A 16,378-nucleotide genomic window follows, 5' to 3' on the forward strand; every position below is an offset into this window, starting at 1 on the left:
TCCTTATGTACTCCAGACATCCTGCGTGGGTTATAACCCTGGCAAACCGATAGGTAGAGCAGTCTTTGCATAAATAACACACGAAAATGAAGTCCCTCCAAGAAATAAAGTCAACCTACCGAATCGATCATAACTAAATATATAAATATACAATGATCCCCAAAACACAATTTTTTATTTTTTCCTCTAAATGAAGTTGTGCAAACCTTTACTTCGCCCGAAGTCGAAGAAAACCGACAGAATTGAAACCCTGTACATCTTTTAAACTTTCAACACTCTGCTTATTGAAAAAAAAAACGTCTTATTCACGGGGAAAACAGTGTACTTTCAAAGATTTATGCAAAAGGTGATCAGCTTTCTGAGAAAACTTTAAGCACAATTTTGTATCATGCATAATAACAAAGAGTTTCACGTACTTGAGCGAGAAGAATATCGTCAACTGAAGGGAACTGAAGTTGATTTAATGCGGGTTACCTGTAAACTACAAACCTTCTGGTATTCGGGAAGCTCATTCAGGCCTTTGTTTCGATGTAATCGTACAAAAACTTTAAGACAAATAGACTCGAAAGCAATCCAAAAAAAAAAAAGCAAAACTCTCTGCACAAGGCGAGGAGCTTCATGTGCCAGAAGGACCTTGGAATCATACAATGCGGGCGTCGGTAGAGAAGGTTTAATTTGGGTTTGGATTGTATGTGGTGTGGGTGACCTATATCTCAAGAGGTATGCAAATGTAAGAGATATAATAATGCGCTTCGAAAAAGGTTGCAAGGGAAATTTATTTTGTCTCATTACTACTTTTGCTGTATTTACAGAAAGTTATGTGTCGTAGCGCTTAAGTTTTTTACTTGCGCTCTCATTTCAGTTGATTTCTTGTTAAATGAAGTTGACTTTTCCAAGAAATGCTCATTACGCATCCTTACTATACATAACTGTTTCAAAGCAAACTAGCGCGCGCACACAATAAGAGGTGACTTTTTCTCCAGGGCCGTAGATCGCTTAAGACTTAAATCATAATTTCTCCCAAACGAGGACAGTGACCTATCGTTTTTTTTTCTTTCTTTGATTTGAGCAAAACCTTTCCTCAAAGTAAGAAAATGAACAATTTTCGGAAACCCGAATCTAGCAAGTATACTAAATATAATTGTCACGATCTTATAGGAATCATATGGGTATCTAACAACGCCTAAGGAGGAAACGGACCATAAATTATCCTTCAAGATTTACATACCTATAAGATAATCGATTGACTAGGTAAAATATGGCAAAAATCTGGGTGCAGGTTTTATACGATAGCAGGGACCGTAAAAGTCTAATTATTTTATTTTCTAAACTCGTGATCTGAGATAGCTTAAGAAAATTTTGTTTTAAAGTAATACTACATTTAGATAAAAAGCAAAAAAATTATCTTTCGTTTTTAGGCATAGGCGTGCGTCATCACAGGACATTAGTAACGATAAAATTAAACAAAATCAAAACAAAACATATTCCACCAAATCTCTCCCAGATAGGATTACTTTACAAACAACATCCGGCACTTGTGTAAGGAGATTCTATGGCTATTGCCGTAGCACAGTTGATAACCATAAAATGCTCGTCTTTGAGGGTCTGTTGGATGAATGAGATAAAATTTGAAATAGTGTGATTGGAAAGTATAATTCGTGGTTATACCATCAGACTTCATTCCGGTTTTTTACTGATTGATTCAAGAATGCTGACATAACTCACCGTATTCCACTTAAGAAGTGTTATTTTACAAACAACATCCCTGAGTTGTTGAGGTAGATTCCATGATTATTTCCGCACTGTGGATAACCATACAAGGCTCGTCTTCCATGGTCTGTTTTCGAATGGCATGAGATATGAGAGTCAGGGGCTATTTGAAAACACATGATTTTGCCATCGAAGTTTGGTGCTCCCCCGACTCAAACGTTAATCTATCATAGAAGGTCTTATATCTCGTCATGTAACATTAGGTAGAAAGGCATTGTTAAAGAAAACCTCTCAAGTTTCACCCAAAAGCAGGGCGAAACAGGCACTTGCGATTCGCCATCAGACCAACGCTTCTCTCACCATAACCATAACCATATTATCCTTGTCAGCACCTTTCTAAATGTATCGAGAATGAGATGGAAAATATACTGGCTACTGATGTGAGAGGGTAATCGTTTAAAAATCATTTATTAAGCAGCTATAGATTAGAATTGATTTTGCAACTGTAATAAATTGCCATTTACTCCTACATTTTGACGACTTCCACCAATGCTTATGATCACACTCCTCATCGTCATGTCCGTCGAAGACTTGTGACAAGAAACAAAAAGAGTCAAGGTGAGGTGTTTAAGAAAGGGAAGAAGAAAGGGCTGATATTTCAAATGCTCACTCATAGTTACGCCCAAGAGAGGAATTTTTATTCTTATTCTGAGGCAAGGGGGTGAGGGGAGCTGGAGGAGGGAGGAAGTTGTTCCCGGTAGCGTCCCTAAAACTGATTTCACGTGTTTCTTCAATTGGCGCAATCTCTCATATCTCGTTGCAACCAAACTCTTTGATATATGAATTGGGTATTTTTGTCCAGCCACTAGTTCTTAAACTCTATATTATTAAATACTTTTAAAGTAAAAAACATGAAGCTTAGTTTCAAAATTTCATCACTATATTTGCTTAATTCCGCCACCAGAAGTCGAATCTTATTTGAACTGTCTCTGGTTATTCTCGGTCTTCTAAGTGTTTTATTACAGACGAAGACGAGAGTTAATAACTCATCATCGCATATCAACATTTCTATTACCTCTGTGGCAACCGCGGTGTATGCGGTAGCCCTTGTAAATATTTGTACAATTGTTTGTCTCCCATTGGTAAGGATAAGAATGAGAAATGATTATGCGTGGACACCTGTATTCGACAAAAACAAAAGTAACAGAACAAAGCATAACAAAATACAATAGTCTCTCTTTTTGGACCTACTCTCTTCATCTGCACGAGTTTATCATTGTGTTTGCTTTGGAAAGCAAAATGACATCGTCACCCTGGTAGAATGGGGAGCATGACGAGATCACCCTAACCCTAAGCTTTAGCTGCTGGCTGGTTTACATTTGAGTACACCACGTAAACGTTAATTCTCAGGGTTTTTGACTGAGTGGGAGGGCCAGGCGGGAAGATATTTGGCTCGAAGCCACGACGTAAGGAAAGAGCACAGCCAGGTTCATGCTTCATGACCAAGTGTGAAATTTTCTCCTGTTTGTTTCGACCAAACTCAGCCAATAATATCAGTTTTTGCATTGTCTTTGGGATAATGGAAGAGGGTGTTTGTGACTACAACCACGATTTCGACCGAGGTGAGAAAGAACGGTAATCTACATTGGTAGAAATTAGTTCATTTATCTTACACTTACGTTTCATAGCCACATGTTGAATTAAACTTTTCTGGGCCACTTGGTATCTAAAATTGAGTTTCAAAGAAGATATATGTAACTACTCATAGTATTCAACAAGAAACAGCAGTTAAACTCAAACATGTAATGAGCAATACTTGGTAAAAAACGGCGTAAGTTTCTTTCTTTTCCAAAACATCAACTCTAAAAGTTCCTGAAAAAAAAGTGTCAAGGTTAGGATGAGAAATCATAAGCAATGGAATCTGTATAAACCAAATATCTCCAAGCTCTCTATATGCATACATACATGTAACTGCCTTCCTTGAAATTTGCAGCAGATGAAAAAACAGAAGTAAGGCAATGCGCATACACTGAATGCAGAACTCAGTTAAACCAACATATAATAGTATAAGTGATAGAAATTTAACCTTCTTAAATTCCGGGGTTAGCATTTTAGTGTACCTGTGAATGTTCTAGAGCAATATGATCCGTACAGTAAACACATTAATTATTTATTGAATAATTGGCCTTTAATCCAGCTCACAGCTTTACCTTCAAAATGCAACATTTCGTGTATATCTTCGTCTGCTAATTTTCGCGCCACGATGTCGCTGTTCCCTTCGACAAAGGGAACACACAATGTGGGTTTAAAACAGTGTACTTCAGCACCTTGAAGGTGATCGTTGCTCTTGGAGCTAATGGTCACTACCAAAGTCCAACCGCCACCTATAAATATCAGCATAACAAAATAAACATTACAATCATTTCAACTGCATGGCTAATAGAAACATCTAGTTAAATTAGTCAAGGACTGTGTGTAAAGAAAAGAGTAAGAAGACATAAATTGAATAGATGAATAAACATGAAAAAGTAAATAAATAACGCCAGTAACAACAACAACAACAAGAAACACGCCTATAACAACGATTTTTCATGGTCAGGGAGTTCCCTAACTCTTAATTGGCTGAACATTTGTTTTCATCTTAGTTTGATTTTTGCCAGTTTTTTTAACCAGTCATCTCATATTCTAGATCAAAATGGGTTTTGTAGGTTCGATTCAAGCTACAACATCCAACACAATGGATTTTAATGAAAGCTCTTGAGGTAATTTTTGAGACTCAGCGTTTAAGGCACGAAAAGATTCTCCTTTTTCAAATAATTAAGTTGGATTGAATTGGTGAACTTGATTGAATAGGATAAAAAAAGCTGAAAACTACTCAGCAACAAAGAATTAAAAAACATAGAAGTTTCAATAGATTCTAAGGCTTAAGTTAGTAAATAGTTGTAATAAATTAATATAAAAGTCGTGACTGAAAGGAATCATTTGATTAGGGCTTACCATAGCTCGTCATATCACAATAAACCTGAACTTCTCTGCTCCCAATCGTTATCCAATAATATCCACTGTCCGCCTGAGGCCATTCTTGCTGTATAGCTGCACAAGACTTCAACGGAAAAAAAGCTTTTGCTGGGTTCTCGATTTAAAAAAATAAAAAAAAAAGGAAAAAGAAAATTATCGTTTGTTTTTCGTGTCTAGCGCTGATTTTTAATTCACTACTGATCTTACTATGTTCATTTTTCCAAAGAGAGGGAGAGAAATAGAGATAAATCATTAGACGATAAATTTTAAGATTGGGGATATATTGAAAGGACAAACCTTGGGTGATTCAAACACATCCATGTAGATACATCCTGCTTTTGTTCCATAATCTTCTGGGTGGGCATGTCTTCTTGCGTCATTTAAAATACATGACTTCTCTTTTGAACAAAAGTTCAAACTTTTGCAGCGGATCTTAGTTACACACGTGTTTAAACACTCAGAAAGACTGAGGACCGTCTTGGTGGACATCACGTGACCAGATAGGTGGAAGCCACTAATTGAGTAAGTCGAAGGACGACATTTTCCAAAGACGTTGAGGATCTTTAATGAGCATAAAAAAATGACCAGAATGGGGAAACGAAGCTGCATCACACAATCAATTACCTGGAATTTGATCACACATAAAACTGAGATGAATTTCGAAGTTTTAAAGAACAAATGAGATATTGCGAAAGCCCTAATTAGTCAAAAACCTATCGTTTATCGCACTGCTAAATCCAAACTTTTCTAAAGTTCCCCAAACATCCCGCGTGGGCTATAACCTCGGTAAACCGATAGAAAGTGTTGTCGATTGGATAAGAAATAAAATTAACCTACCGAATTGATCTAACTAATTGATCAACTAAATATGGACAGCTACTATAATCCCACATAACCCCAAGATTTTCCTTTTTTATATGAAGTTTGTACAAACCATTACTTTCGCTTCGCTAGAAAAGGAAAGCCTATTCACCGAGAAAAAGTGTACTTTGAAGGACTCATGCAAAGGTTGATCAGGTTTCTATGGAAGCTTTAAGCACAATTTTGTATCATTCATAATGACAAAAAGTTTCACGTACTAGAGCGAGAAGAATATCGTCAAAGAAGGGGAATTGAAGTTGATCTTATGCAGGTTAGCTGTAAATTACAAACCTTCTGGCATTCGAGAAGCACAACCAGGATTTTGTTTCGACGTACAGAAACTTTAACACAAACAGACTTTACAGCATTCGAACTTGTGTTTTGCAGAAAGAGGAAATTATATTTCAGATCTTTAGCGAGGCAAGGCGTGGGCATCGGGTAATTAAAAATTAAGAGACCATTGTAATTCGACACATGAAGATAGGGATTTAATTTATTTGAATGACTTGTTTTAGAGACAGATGGCGGAGATCTCAAAACAAAGATGATGAAATAAACCGATAAACTAAAACTTTCGAGAAGGAACAAAAAAATAAATTGAAATGGAACGGAAGTAACTGATTTGTTATCTGCTCGGAAACATAGAGCACTTTCATATTGGTTGAAAATTCAGTTTTTTTATCCTCAGGATGACTTGGCTACTTGCTTAAAATGAATGTTTTGTTTAAATTCTATGAGCGTACAACATTCTCTCTCAAAGAGATATGTCAACTTTAATTGATCGCATCCAACTTGATTGGGCTAACTGTGGAAACAATTTTTAAAAAAAAAGTCTACACCTAAACAAGTACCACTTTAATTGGTATTATGACGGAAAGAAGTTAACTTACCGCCACGAATTTTCGAAAATTGGGTCCGATATGAAAAGTTTAAGTGTTACTTGTTTTTATTTTATATTTTTTTTCCAAGCAACACAATCAATAGTTTGATCAGTTATGCATTATATTTACTTTAGATTCTGAATAAGTGTAATACATTGTATGGAAAGCTTCGTCTATTTTAGGTTTTTCTTTGTTTTGGGTTTGGCAGAAAAACTGTGAGAGAGTCATCATAACAAGCTACTTTTAATGAAAATAAATGAAAAAATTGTTTCAAACAGCGAGAACAATCATCATCGAAATTACGAAATTTATTTTCTTCCAAGAATCATAACCCAGTGCTTAAGTGCTTCGTCAGAGGCGCAGGTTCCTACGTGACTTTATGTGCAGTTTCATGAAACAAGGGAAATTCATTTGGTGTCATTACTAATTTTGCTGTATTTACAGACAGTTATGCGTCATAGCGCTTAAGGTTTTTACTTGCGCTCTCATTTCAGTTGGTTCATTGTTAAATGAAGTTGACCTTCACTAGTAGTACAACATTACACATCCTTACTACGCATACCTGTTTCAAACCAAATTAACTCGCGCACACAAACAGTGGTGGCTTTTTCTCTATGGTCATAGATCACTTAAGATGTAAATAATGATTTTCTCGTAAACGAGCACATTGACCTATCATTTTTTTTTTTCTTTCTTGGATTTGAGCAAACTTTTTCGCAGAGTACGAAAAGGAACAACTTTCAAAAACCCGAATTTAGCAAGTGTACTCAGATAGGATTTTCATGATTTTATAGGAATCATATGTGTATCTATCTATGCCTAAAGAGGACAGAGACCCCCATAATAATCTTTCAAAAGTTACGTACCTATAGGATACTTAATTGATTAGATAAAGTATGACAAAAATCTTAGCGCAGGTTCTATATCATAGGAATGACCTCGAAGCTCTCATTAAATTTTTTTGGTAAGCTTGTGATTTGAGATAGATAGCCTAAGCTAATAAAGTTTTAAACACTGTATTTAGATGAAAAGGAAAATAAATTCTTTTCCATTTTTAGGCGTAGTCACGCGTCGTCACAGGGCTTTAGCAACATTAAAACAAAACAAAACACAACTAAAACAAAACAAAACACATTCCACCAAATCTCTCCCAGATAGGATTACTTTACAAACAACATCCCGCACTTGTTTCGGTAGATTCCATGGCTATTGCAGTGGTACATTGGATAACCATATAATGCTCGTCTTTTATGGTCTGTTGGATAAAAGAGAAAGAGGTAAAACTTGGAAGGATGTGATTGGAAAGTCAAGTTCATGATTATACCACCACAGCTCATTCCGGTTCTTACTGATTGATTCATAGAATGCTGGGACAATTCACCATATTCCTCTGAAGCAGGGTGATTTTACAAACATCCCTAAGTTTTTTTTTGCCATGGCACTGTGGATAACCACACAAGGCGTGTCTTCCAGAGTCTGTATTCACATGGAATACTTCTTGCACAACAAGCAGATTATAAAGTCTTAACTCTTTAACCTCTTAGAGCGACTAGCGACATATTATCCTTGTCAGCACCTTGGTAAATGCATCGACGATAAGATTGAAAATACGCGTACTGATGTTCTAGGGGAATCGGTTAAAAATCATTAATAATCAGCTATCAATTAGAATTACTTTGCAATTGAAATAAATTGTCATTCATATTGATGAATCCCACTGATGGCCACACTCCTTGACGTCATGTTCGTTGAAGACTGGTGACCAGAAAAATAAGTGGATTAAGAGATTAAGAAAGGGGGGGGGGGGGGTTGGGGGGATGGAAATATCCATATGTTTTTTCCCAGTAGCAAAGACTGACTTTGCCTGAGTCATAAACTGGCGCAATCTCTCGCATCTCGTTGCAACCAAACTCTTAAATATATGGATTGGAAATTTTTCTCCAGCCACTAGTTCTTATGTTATTAAACACTTTTAAAGTTAAAAAGCATGGAGCTATGTTCCAAAATTTCATCTCTCTGGATTCGCCTCATTCCGCCACCAAATGGTAAATCTTATTCGAATGTATCTGGTTATTCTTGGTCTTCTATGTTTCATTGCAGAAGAAGACGAGAGTTCATAACTCATCATCGCCTATCATTATTTCTATTACCTCTGTGGCAATCAGGGTGAATGCGGCAGCCCACGTCAATATTTGTCCAACTGTTTGTCTCCCATGGCCATTGATAAGGATAAGAATAAGAAATGATTATGAGTGGACACCTGTATTCCCCAAAGCAAAAGTAAAGATACAAAAGGAAACAAAACAAAGCCTAAAAAAATACAATGGTTTCTATTTTTGTACCTACTCTATTTCTATGCACGAGTTAATCCTTTATAAAAAAGGCAGAAAAAGGTGCCTTCGCTTTGCAAAGCAAAATGACATACGTCACGTAAGAAAAGAGCACAGCCAGTTCCGTGCTTCACAACTAAGAGTCAAATTTTCTATCGTCCTTTCCGATCAAACTTAGCCATCAATAACGGTTTTTGCATTGCCTTAGGCATAATCGAAGGGGGTGTTTGTGACTTCAACCACGATTTCGACTGAGGTGAAAAAGAAAAGTAATCTACATTAGCAGAAACTAGTTCATCTATCTTACACTTACGTTCCATAGCCACATGTTGAATTAAACTTTTCTGGGCCACTTGGTATCTAAAATTGAGTTTCAAAGAGGATATATGTAATTACTCATAGTATTCAACATGAAACAGCAGTTAAACTCAAACATGTAATGAGCAATACCTGGTAAAAACGGCAAAAGTGTCATCCTTTTTCAAAACATCAACTCTAAAAGTTCCTGAAAAAAAAGTGTCGAGGTTAGAGGTGAGAAATCATATGCAATGAAATCCCTATGAATCATATATCTCCAAGCTCTCTAAGTGCAAACATAGATGTAACTGCCTTTCTTGAAATTTGCAGCAGAGGCAAAAATAGAAGGCTAAGTGCATAAACTGAATGTAGAACGCAAAACCCTAATTGTATTCAATTGACCCAAGAGATCATAACTCTAGGTGGACAAACATGTAATAGTATAACTGATAGAAAGTTAAACCTTCTTTGTTTCATGTGATAACATAGTGTACCTGAGAATGTTCTTGTGCAGTCTGATCCGAACAACAAAAACATTAATAATTTATTGAAATATTCGCCATTTATCAAGCTCACAGCTTTACCTTCAAAATGCATAATTTCGTGCACGTGTACATCTTCGTCTCCTAATTTTCGCGCCACGATGTCGCTGTTCTCTTCGACAAAGAGAAAATTCAATGTCGACAAAAACAGTGTACTTCAGCACCTTGAAGATGATCGTTGCTCTTAGAGCTAATGGTCACTACCGAAGTGCAACCGCCACCTACGTATATCGATGTTACAAAATAAACATTGCAATTATTTTAACTGCTGAGCCAATAGAAACATCTCGTTAAATAAGTCAAGGACTGTGTGTAAAAGAAAAGAGTAAGAACACAACACAACAACGATTTTTCATGGTCAGGGAGTTCCAAACCCTAACTCTTAATTGGCTAAACAATTGTTTTCATCTTAGTTTGATTTTTGCCAGCTTTTCTAACCAGCCATCTCTTGCATTCTAGATCAAAAAAGGTATAACAGGTTAGATTCGAGCTGCCAGATCCAACACAATGGATCATAGTGACTGCTCTTGGGTAATTTTTGAGTCCTGTCAACGTGGAAGATACGAAAAGATTCTCTTTTTTCAATTAGTTAAGTTGGATTGAACTGGTAAACTTCATTGAATAAGATGACCACCGCTGAAAAGAGCTCAGCAACAAAGAATAAAAAACATCGATGTTCCAATAGATTCAAAGGCTTTTAAAAGTTAGTTGTTGTAACGAAAGAGGAAATCGTGACTGAAAGGAATTATTTGACTTGGGGCTTACCGTAGTTCGTCATATCACAATAAGACTGAACTTTTCTGCTCCCAATTGTTATTCAATAATATTCACTGTCCGCCTGAGGCCATTTTTGCTGTATTGCTGCGCAAGACTTCAAATGGATAAAAGCTTTTGTCGGGTTCTCGATTTGAAAAAATAAAATAAAAATTAAAAAAAAAGAAAAAAGAAAATTATCGTTTGTTTTTCGTGTCGAGCGTCGAATTCTAATTTCCACAGAGAGAGAGAGAGAGAGAGAGAGAGAGAGAGTTAGATTGCTCTGCGTATTTGCTACTATAAGTGCGTATTTGCTACCGTAGCAAATACTCACCGCGTATTTGCTACCGTAGCAAATACTCACACTGCGTATTTGCTACCACAAATGCGTATTTGCTACCGTAGCAAATACGCATAGTGCGTATTTGCTACCACGAATGCGTATTTGCTACAGTAGCAGATAGTCGTACCACAAATGCGTATATGTTTCTATTTTCAAATCTTTATATTAATAATTGTAAGCCTTTTACCTGTTGCCTATTCATTTAAGGCTCCACGTTTCACTTCGTGTGAAGTGCATTGAGTCCTATCGTGATGTACTTGTGTTTTGTATATCAATAATAAAAGTAGATAGATAGATAGATAGATAGTTTATTATCAAGAACCTTGCAGCCACAGGCTGAATTACGTTTGATTTACAATAAAATATATACTACAAAAAATACATGGCTAAGAAGAACTAATTAAAAAGACAAAAATATATAATTAAGAGGAAAACAATATTACATCATTGCTTTATGGACATAGTGATGGATAAAACTATTTCGAGTACGAATGGTGTGGAGGCGCCGTGTAGTAAAAGAGTGCTGACTCCTTAAATTGACTTCGCACTCATTCTTGGGAGGTAGTAAGCTATAGAGCTTGTGCGAGGGATTAGACAGGATGGAATTAAAAAGCTTATCACATAAGAACTCGCGGCGGTTGTGTAAGGGAACTAGACCAGTCAAAAGAAGCGCCTCATTGTACGAACAATCTGGATAGATAATACGTAAAGCTCGCCTTTGACATCTCTCAAGATCTACTGAAAGGTATTGCGGGAGGCTATGATGATAAACAGGGCATGCATATTCAGTGACAGGCCTAATACAAGTCAAATAGAAGAGCAAAAGTTCCTCCGACTTGACCTGTGCACGCTTAAGCTGACGCAAAAAATACAGGCGCTTGTTTACTTTCTTTACAACTTCGGATACGTGATTATTCCACGTAAGATCGCAAGATATCTGCAAACCTAAGATCTTTGCTTGCTCTACACACTCTAAGTCCTGATCATTAACCTTAATTGGATCAAAGTTCTTTCTAGAGTGACTGAATGTTATGCGCAGTTCCTTGCACTTGGTTTCATTTAATTGGAACTTGTCAGCAGAAGCTTGCGTCGCGAGTTCGTCAACCGCTTGTTGGACTTTGCTGACCTCAGACTTCATGACTGTTTCAGAAATAGTGGAGTCATCGACATATTTCCACATGTCTGTACCCGGGATGATGAGGTCGTTTATCATAATAGTAAATAACCAGGGGCCAAGTTTTGTGCCCTGTGGGACCCCTGATGGGATGGCCCCCCACTCCGAGTAACAGTCCTGACTAAGTTTAACACGCTGTCGGCGACAGGACAGAAAGTCCACTATCCAGTTAATTATTCCGCTTGGAAGATCGTATGAAATGAGCTTCTGAACTAGGATCTGATGGTCAATAAGGTCAAACGCCTTGCGGGAGTCAAAGAGGATGGTTCTGACAGTTGCACCGTTCCCATCCGTAGCACTAAGCCATGAGTGGACCATGCTTATTAGTGCTTGTGTCGTACTGGAACCTGGCACAGTCCCAAACTGCCGTACATCCACTTTCGCCAAAACAACAGGCTTGAGGAAACTCTCCACGACGAAATCTTCAGCAACCTTAGAAAGCACGGGAGTTAGGGATATTGGACGTAGATGTTTGTTTACATCGTGTATTGGATTTTGCTTTGGTACTGGAGTGATGTTAGCGTCCTTCCAAGATTGAGGCAACCGTGCTTCCTTAAACGAACAGTTAAGGATATCAGTCACAGGCAGTGCTAGTAAATCTGCATTCTCTTTAAGAAGCCAACCGGGGATTCCGTCCGGACCGGTTGCCTTAGTTGGATTTAAGGCGGATAGCTTCTTTAAAACAGAGAATTCTGATACCTGGAAAGCACTCTCCTGGTCAGAGTTGGTTGAGGTGTTAGGTGAAAGGGGGGTGAAGACGCGCATAGGAGCCAAGAACGCCTGGTTGATGGTGTTAGCAATGTCTATCGTGCTTGGAGGCGAACCTCTCTGACCACAATCAATATGTTGGTAGAGGGTAGCTGGATTAACGCCTCTAGAAACTGCGTCTGACGTACCACTGAGCTTCTTTACCTCACGCCACCAAACTGCGGGTTTACAGTCCTTCAGATGTTCAACCTTGGAGTTATAGAACTTTGCACGGCATGCTTTCCTCTCACGATTAACGCGATTTCGTAGGGTGCGGTACTGCTCCTGGTCGCCTTGAGCGAGGGCCTTTTGGCGGCTGTGAATGAGACCCTTAAATTGTTGATTGACCCAGGGCGGCTCGTTGGTTTGTACCGACTTAGACTTCAGGGGGAGGAGAATGTCCATTCCGGTCTTAACTATGGTCTCCAGCATTTCCACTTTGCCCTTGCAAGAATCTTTACTATCGATAAGTGTCTTAACGTCCACATTTCCAAGATACGTGCGCATAGCCATACGCGTTGTAGGCCGTAAGTCCCTCGATTTCACGATAAGTTTAGTTCTTGGTTGTTGGGAACGCACGAGCGGCTGAACTTCCACAGAGAAATGATCGGACAAACCGAGAGCAGGGCGCTGGATCGGAGGGGCATAGAACTCCTTCACATTTGTTAACACCGGATCTAAGGTATTTCTGCCGCGAGTTGGAAAGGTAACGATTTGCTTCAAATTAAAGCCGTTACTAAGGCGCGAAGATTTTTTTAACAGAGTTTTATTGAAGTCACCAAGTAAAATTATCCCGCAACCAGGAAAGCGAGCCTCAACCAAAGATAAACAGTTATACAAATAATCCAGCATAGGCGAATCCGCGGCGCTCGGAGAATGATAAACAACTCCAACAATAATGCTGGTAATGCCCCTTGGGAGACGCGAAGGCCGTATTTGAGTCCAAACAACTTCAAACTTCCTATCCATAATGTCCTCAATGATCTTGAATTGGATAGACTCTTTAATGTACAGACACACTCCCCCATGCACTGCTTCAGTTCGATCTCGGCGGATCACGTTATAGCCAGAAATAGCGACAATATTATTGTCAATGTGGTCTTTGAGCCAAGTCTCTGTTATGCATACAAGGTCGAAATCTGCATAATGGACGACTTCACGGACTTCATCTATTTTCGGCGCCAGTGACATGACGTTGGAGAGAAAGAACGACGGCATGAATAGCTTTGATGACTTTGCAGGTTCGGCTTTAGATGGTGTAGGTGGAATAGCGAGAAGGTTGGCGTTATTACAGTATTTGTGACTGGACTTCAAACGGTAGGGGCTATGGTTGGCTGACCTTGGTGACATAACTGCAATATGGCGGTGACGATAAACTTCTCGCTCCTTCACTTGTCGTCCAGCTCTGGTACCGCGATAAGATGGCCATTTCCCACCATGAAATCGAAGAAAACCAAAAGAGGGGCGAACCTGGACCATTTTGCGGCAGCAGATATAACATTTAAGGCAATAAAATTCAAAAATTACGGAAGCAGATGAGACCTCGTGCTGCCTTGAAAGGCGCATACATAACCGATACATTTTATTATAGATATTTATTTAGATATTTATAGATATTTATTTATTATTATATTTATTATAGATATTATATTATTATATTATTATAGATACATTTTAACAGAAACCCTGTCCCTTTTTAACTGAATGTATGCCCAAAAGAAGAAAGTTCTGAGAAGAAAGCTTCAGAAGCACGAGGAAGATTTTAAGAAACTGATCACCAGTGAAAATCTCTACCAAATCTGCCATGGTGATCAGCGAATAAATGCAATAAAACAGCTTGGCAATTCGTCAAAGGAAACCAGTCAGGGGGCCGAGGTTCAAAGGATAATCAGCGACAAAACTCACTGCGAAGTAAGGGATTGGTTGATGACTCGTCTCGTCATCGACAATAGTGGAAGAAGTGGGGTCATTGCAAACATGACCGTAGCTGAATTCAAGGACGCCGTTTATCACTCGGGTACAGACGAAGACCAGGCTCGTTACAGAATTCTTGTTAGTAACTACAAAACAGCTGACCAGTATGGTTCTGCGGTTATCTGGGTATATGACGATTTGTACAAAATGATGGACATGTACCTTAGAACTGTACGAAGCCAGTTCACGGCAGCTACCCCACAGGTTGAACAACTATTCATTTCAAGCAACGGGATGCCCCTAACATCTTCGCAGGTATCAACGTCGGTATGGCGAACTTTCCAGAGAGAGGGGATTGTGACAGAGGGAAGAATATCTGCCACAATTATACGGAAGTCTCTTGCTACTGGTATGCATGTCCACATGCCAGATGAAAAGGATCATCTCGCTACCCTAGCCCAGCATAAGACCCTGACACAAGCCAGGTATTATCGTGTCCACGATAAGCTTGTCGAAACTGACCTTGGCCGAAGGGCAGTGAGCAAACTTGTTGCCCTCAAATCAAGCAACGTTCATCAGCCACAGAATGATCCCAAGGAGACTAAAGCAGTCCCAAAGCCGTGGAAGAGGGAGGAAACGGAACATCTGAAGGAGCTATTTAAACAAGACCTCGAGACAGGCGCTATCGAGGAGGCCAACGTGAAGGAAAAACTAACAACAACAACGCTTCTGGAGGAACGCCCCTTGAAGGCTGTGGTCTTAAAGCTCCGGAGACTAAGAGAAGAACACATGAAAGGTTGCGAGCCCCCATCTGACATAGAGTCTGCTGAAGCGAAAGTCAAGAGGTATCTTGATTCAGCCCAACCAGAAGCTGCGCCGTCATCCATATCGCACATCACAGGCTCGGTATCTGCTGAATCTTCAAGGTTATGGAAAAAATTCACGGAAGAGCAGGCAACCCATCTTTTCAAATTAACCAAAGACCTTATTGAAGCTAACGCTATCAAGAAAGAAGTCGTCTGGCAGCGGGTGAAAGGCGACAAAAGGTAATTGTACTTGTTTGTCATGCACAAAAAAATCCTACAAACATAAATGCAAAAGAAAGAAAGATGGTAAACAAGGGAAGTAACAGGAGTTCATTAGCAGGAAACAATAAGGCATATAACATACCTAAAGACCCCTCGTGATCTCACAGATGAAAAGGTTATACATTACAATTAGTGAAATAGACTGATTAAATGATCATCAGGCTGCGTAATTAATTTAATGCTTAAATTGCTTAATCATATACTCATGAGGGCTGTAAAATTAGTTGTGTGGACATCAAGGAGGAGATTATTTAATAGTTATAAAAAAAAAATAGAAGTTTAAGTTGAGATTATACACAGGGCAGCTTAAGACAGTGTTGACAACGTTTTTTTTAGGTCACTGGAACTCGAGCTATTGTCAGGAAGAGAGGATCAGGAAGAAGAAATGAGAACAAAACAGCGATTAGCAGACAAGGTCAGAAAAATGGCGCGGGAAAGTAAAGTAAAGAGGAAGTGAATCACGACTAAATACCTAATGGTTACTGAGCCAAGGGAGTTACCATTTTATCGTGCATACTTTCTCCATAGTTATGGAGTATGTGTCATAGTATCAGAGTAACACTTGTTATTTAGTTGCGTTTCGTTTTATATTCAAAGTCTACAGGGGTGTTTTCTTGTTAGTTAGGTTTGCTTTTATCGGAGTGTGTTAAAAGTCTTTTCCTTAGTTACCTAACAGCATCATGAATGAATAGGCATCAGTTCAACACTGTTGTCAATTAC

At 38.6% G+C, this 16,378-nt stretch overlaps 3 protein-coding genes across 3 annotated transcripts in view; 2 read left to right on the forward strand and 1 right to left on the reverse strand.

Annotated features, from left to right (window-relative positions):
- The window catches only part of LOC113670009 (techylectin-5B-like), a 74,500-nt gene that overhangs the window by 51,669 nt on the left and 6,453 nt on the right, over positions 1-16,378 (forward strand). The gene's annotated exons all lie outside the window — the stretch shown is intronic.
- LOC149050957 (uncharacterized) lies at positions 758-5,998 on the reverse strand. Its single transcript, XM_089195932.1, has 10 exons — positions 5,881-5,998; positions 5,026-5,352; positions 4,708-4,813; positions 3,921-4,094; positions 3,527-3,582; positions 3,390-3,436; positions 2,786-2,889; positions 2,241-2,300; positions 1,726-1,837; positions 758-1,605 (listed from the first exon to the last, which is right to left on the reverse strand). Exons 2-9 carry the CDS (start codon positions 5,335-5,337, stop codon positions 1,746-1,748), a joined length of 951 nt encoding a protein of 316 aa, XP_089052058.1. The 5' UTR covers positions 5,338-5,352; positions 5,881-5,998; the 3' UTR covers positions 758-1,605; positions 1,726-1,745.
- LOC149050958 (uncharacterized) lies at positions 14,772-16,297 on the forward strand. Its single transcript, XM_089196340.1, has 2 exons — positions 14,772-15,616; positions 15,995-16,297. Exons 1-2 carry the CDS (start codon positions 14,778-14,780, stop codon positions 16,113-16,115), a joined length of 960 nt encoding a protein of 319 aa, XP_089052466.1. The 5' UTR covers positions 14,772-14,777; the 3' UTR covers positions 16,116-16,297.

Source organism: Pocillopora damicornis, chromosome 2 (assembly GCF_964200805.1).
Source record: "Pocillopora damicornis chromosome 2, jaPocDami1.2, whole genome shotgun sequence".
Classification (NCBI taxonomy): Eukaryota; Metazoa; Cnidaria; class Anthozoa; order Scleractinia; family Pocilloporidae; genus Pocillopora; species Pocillopora damicornis.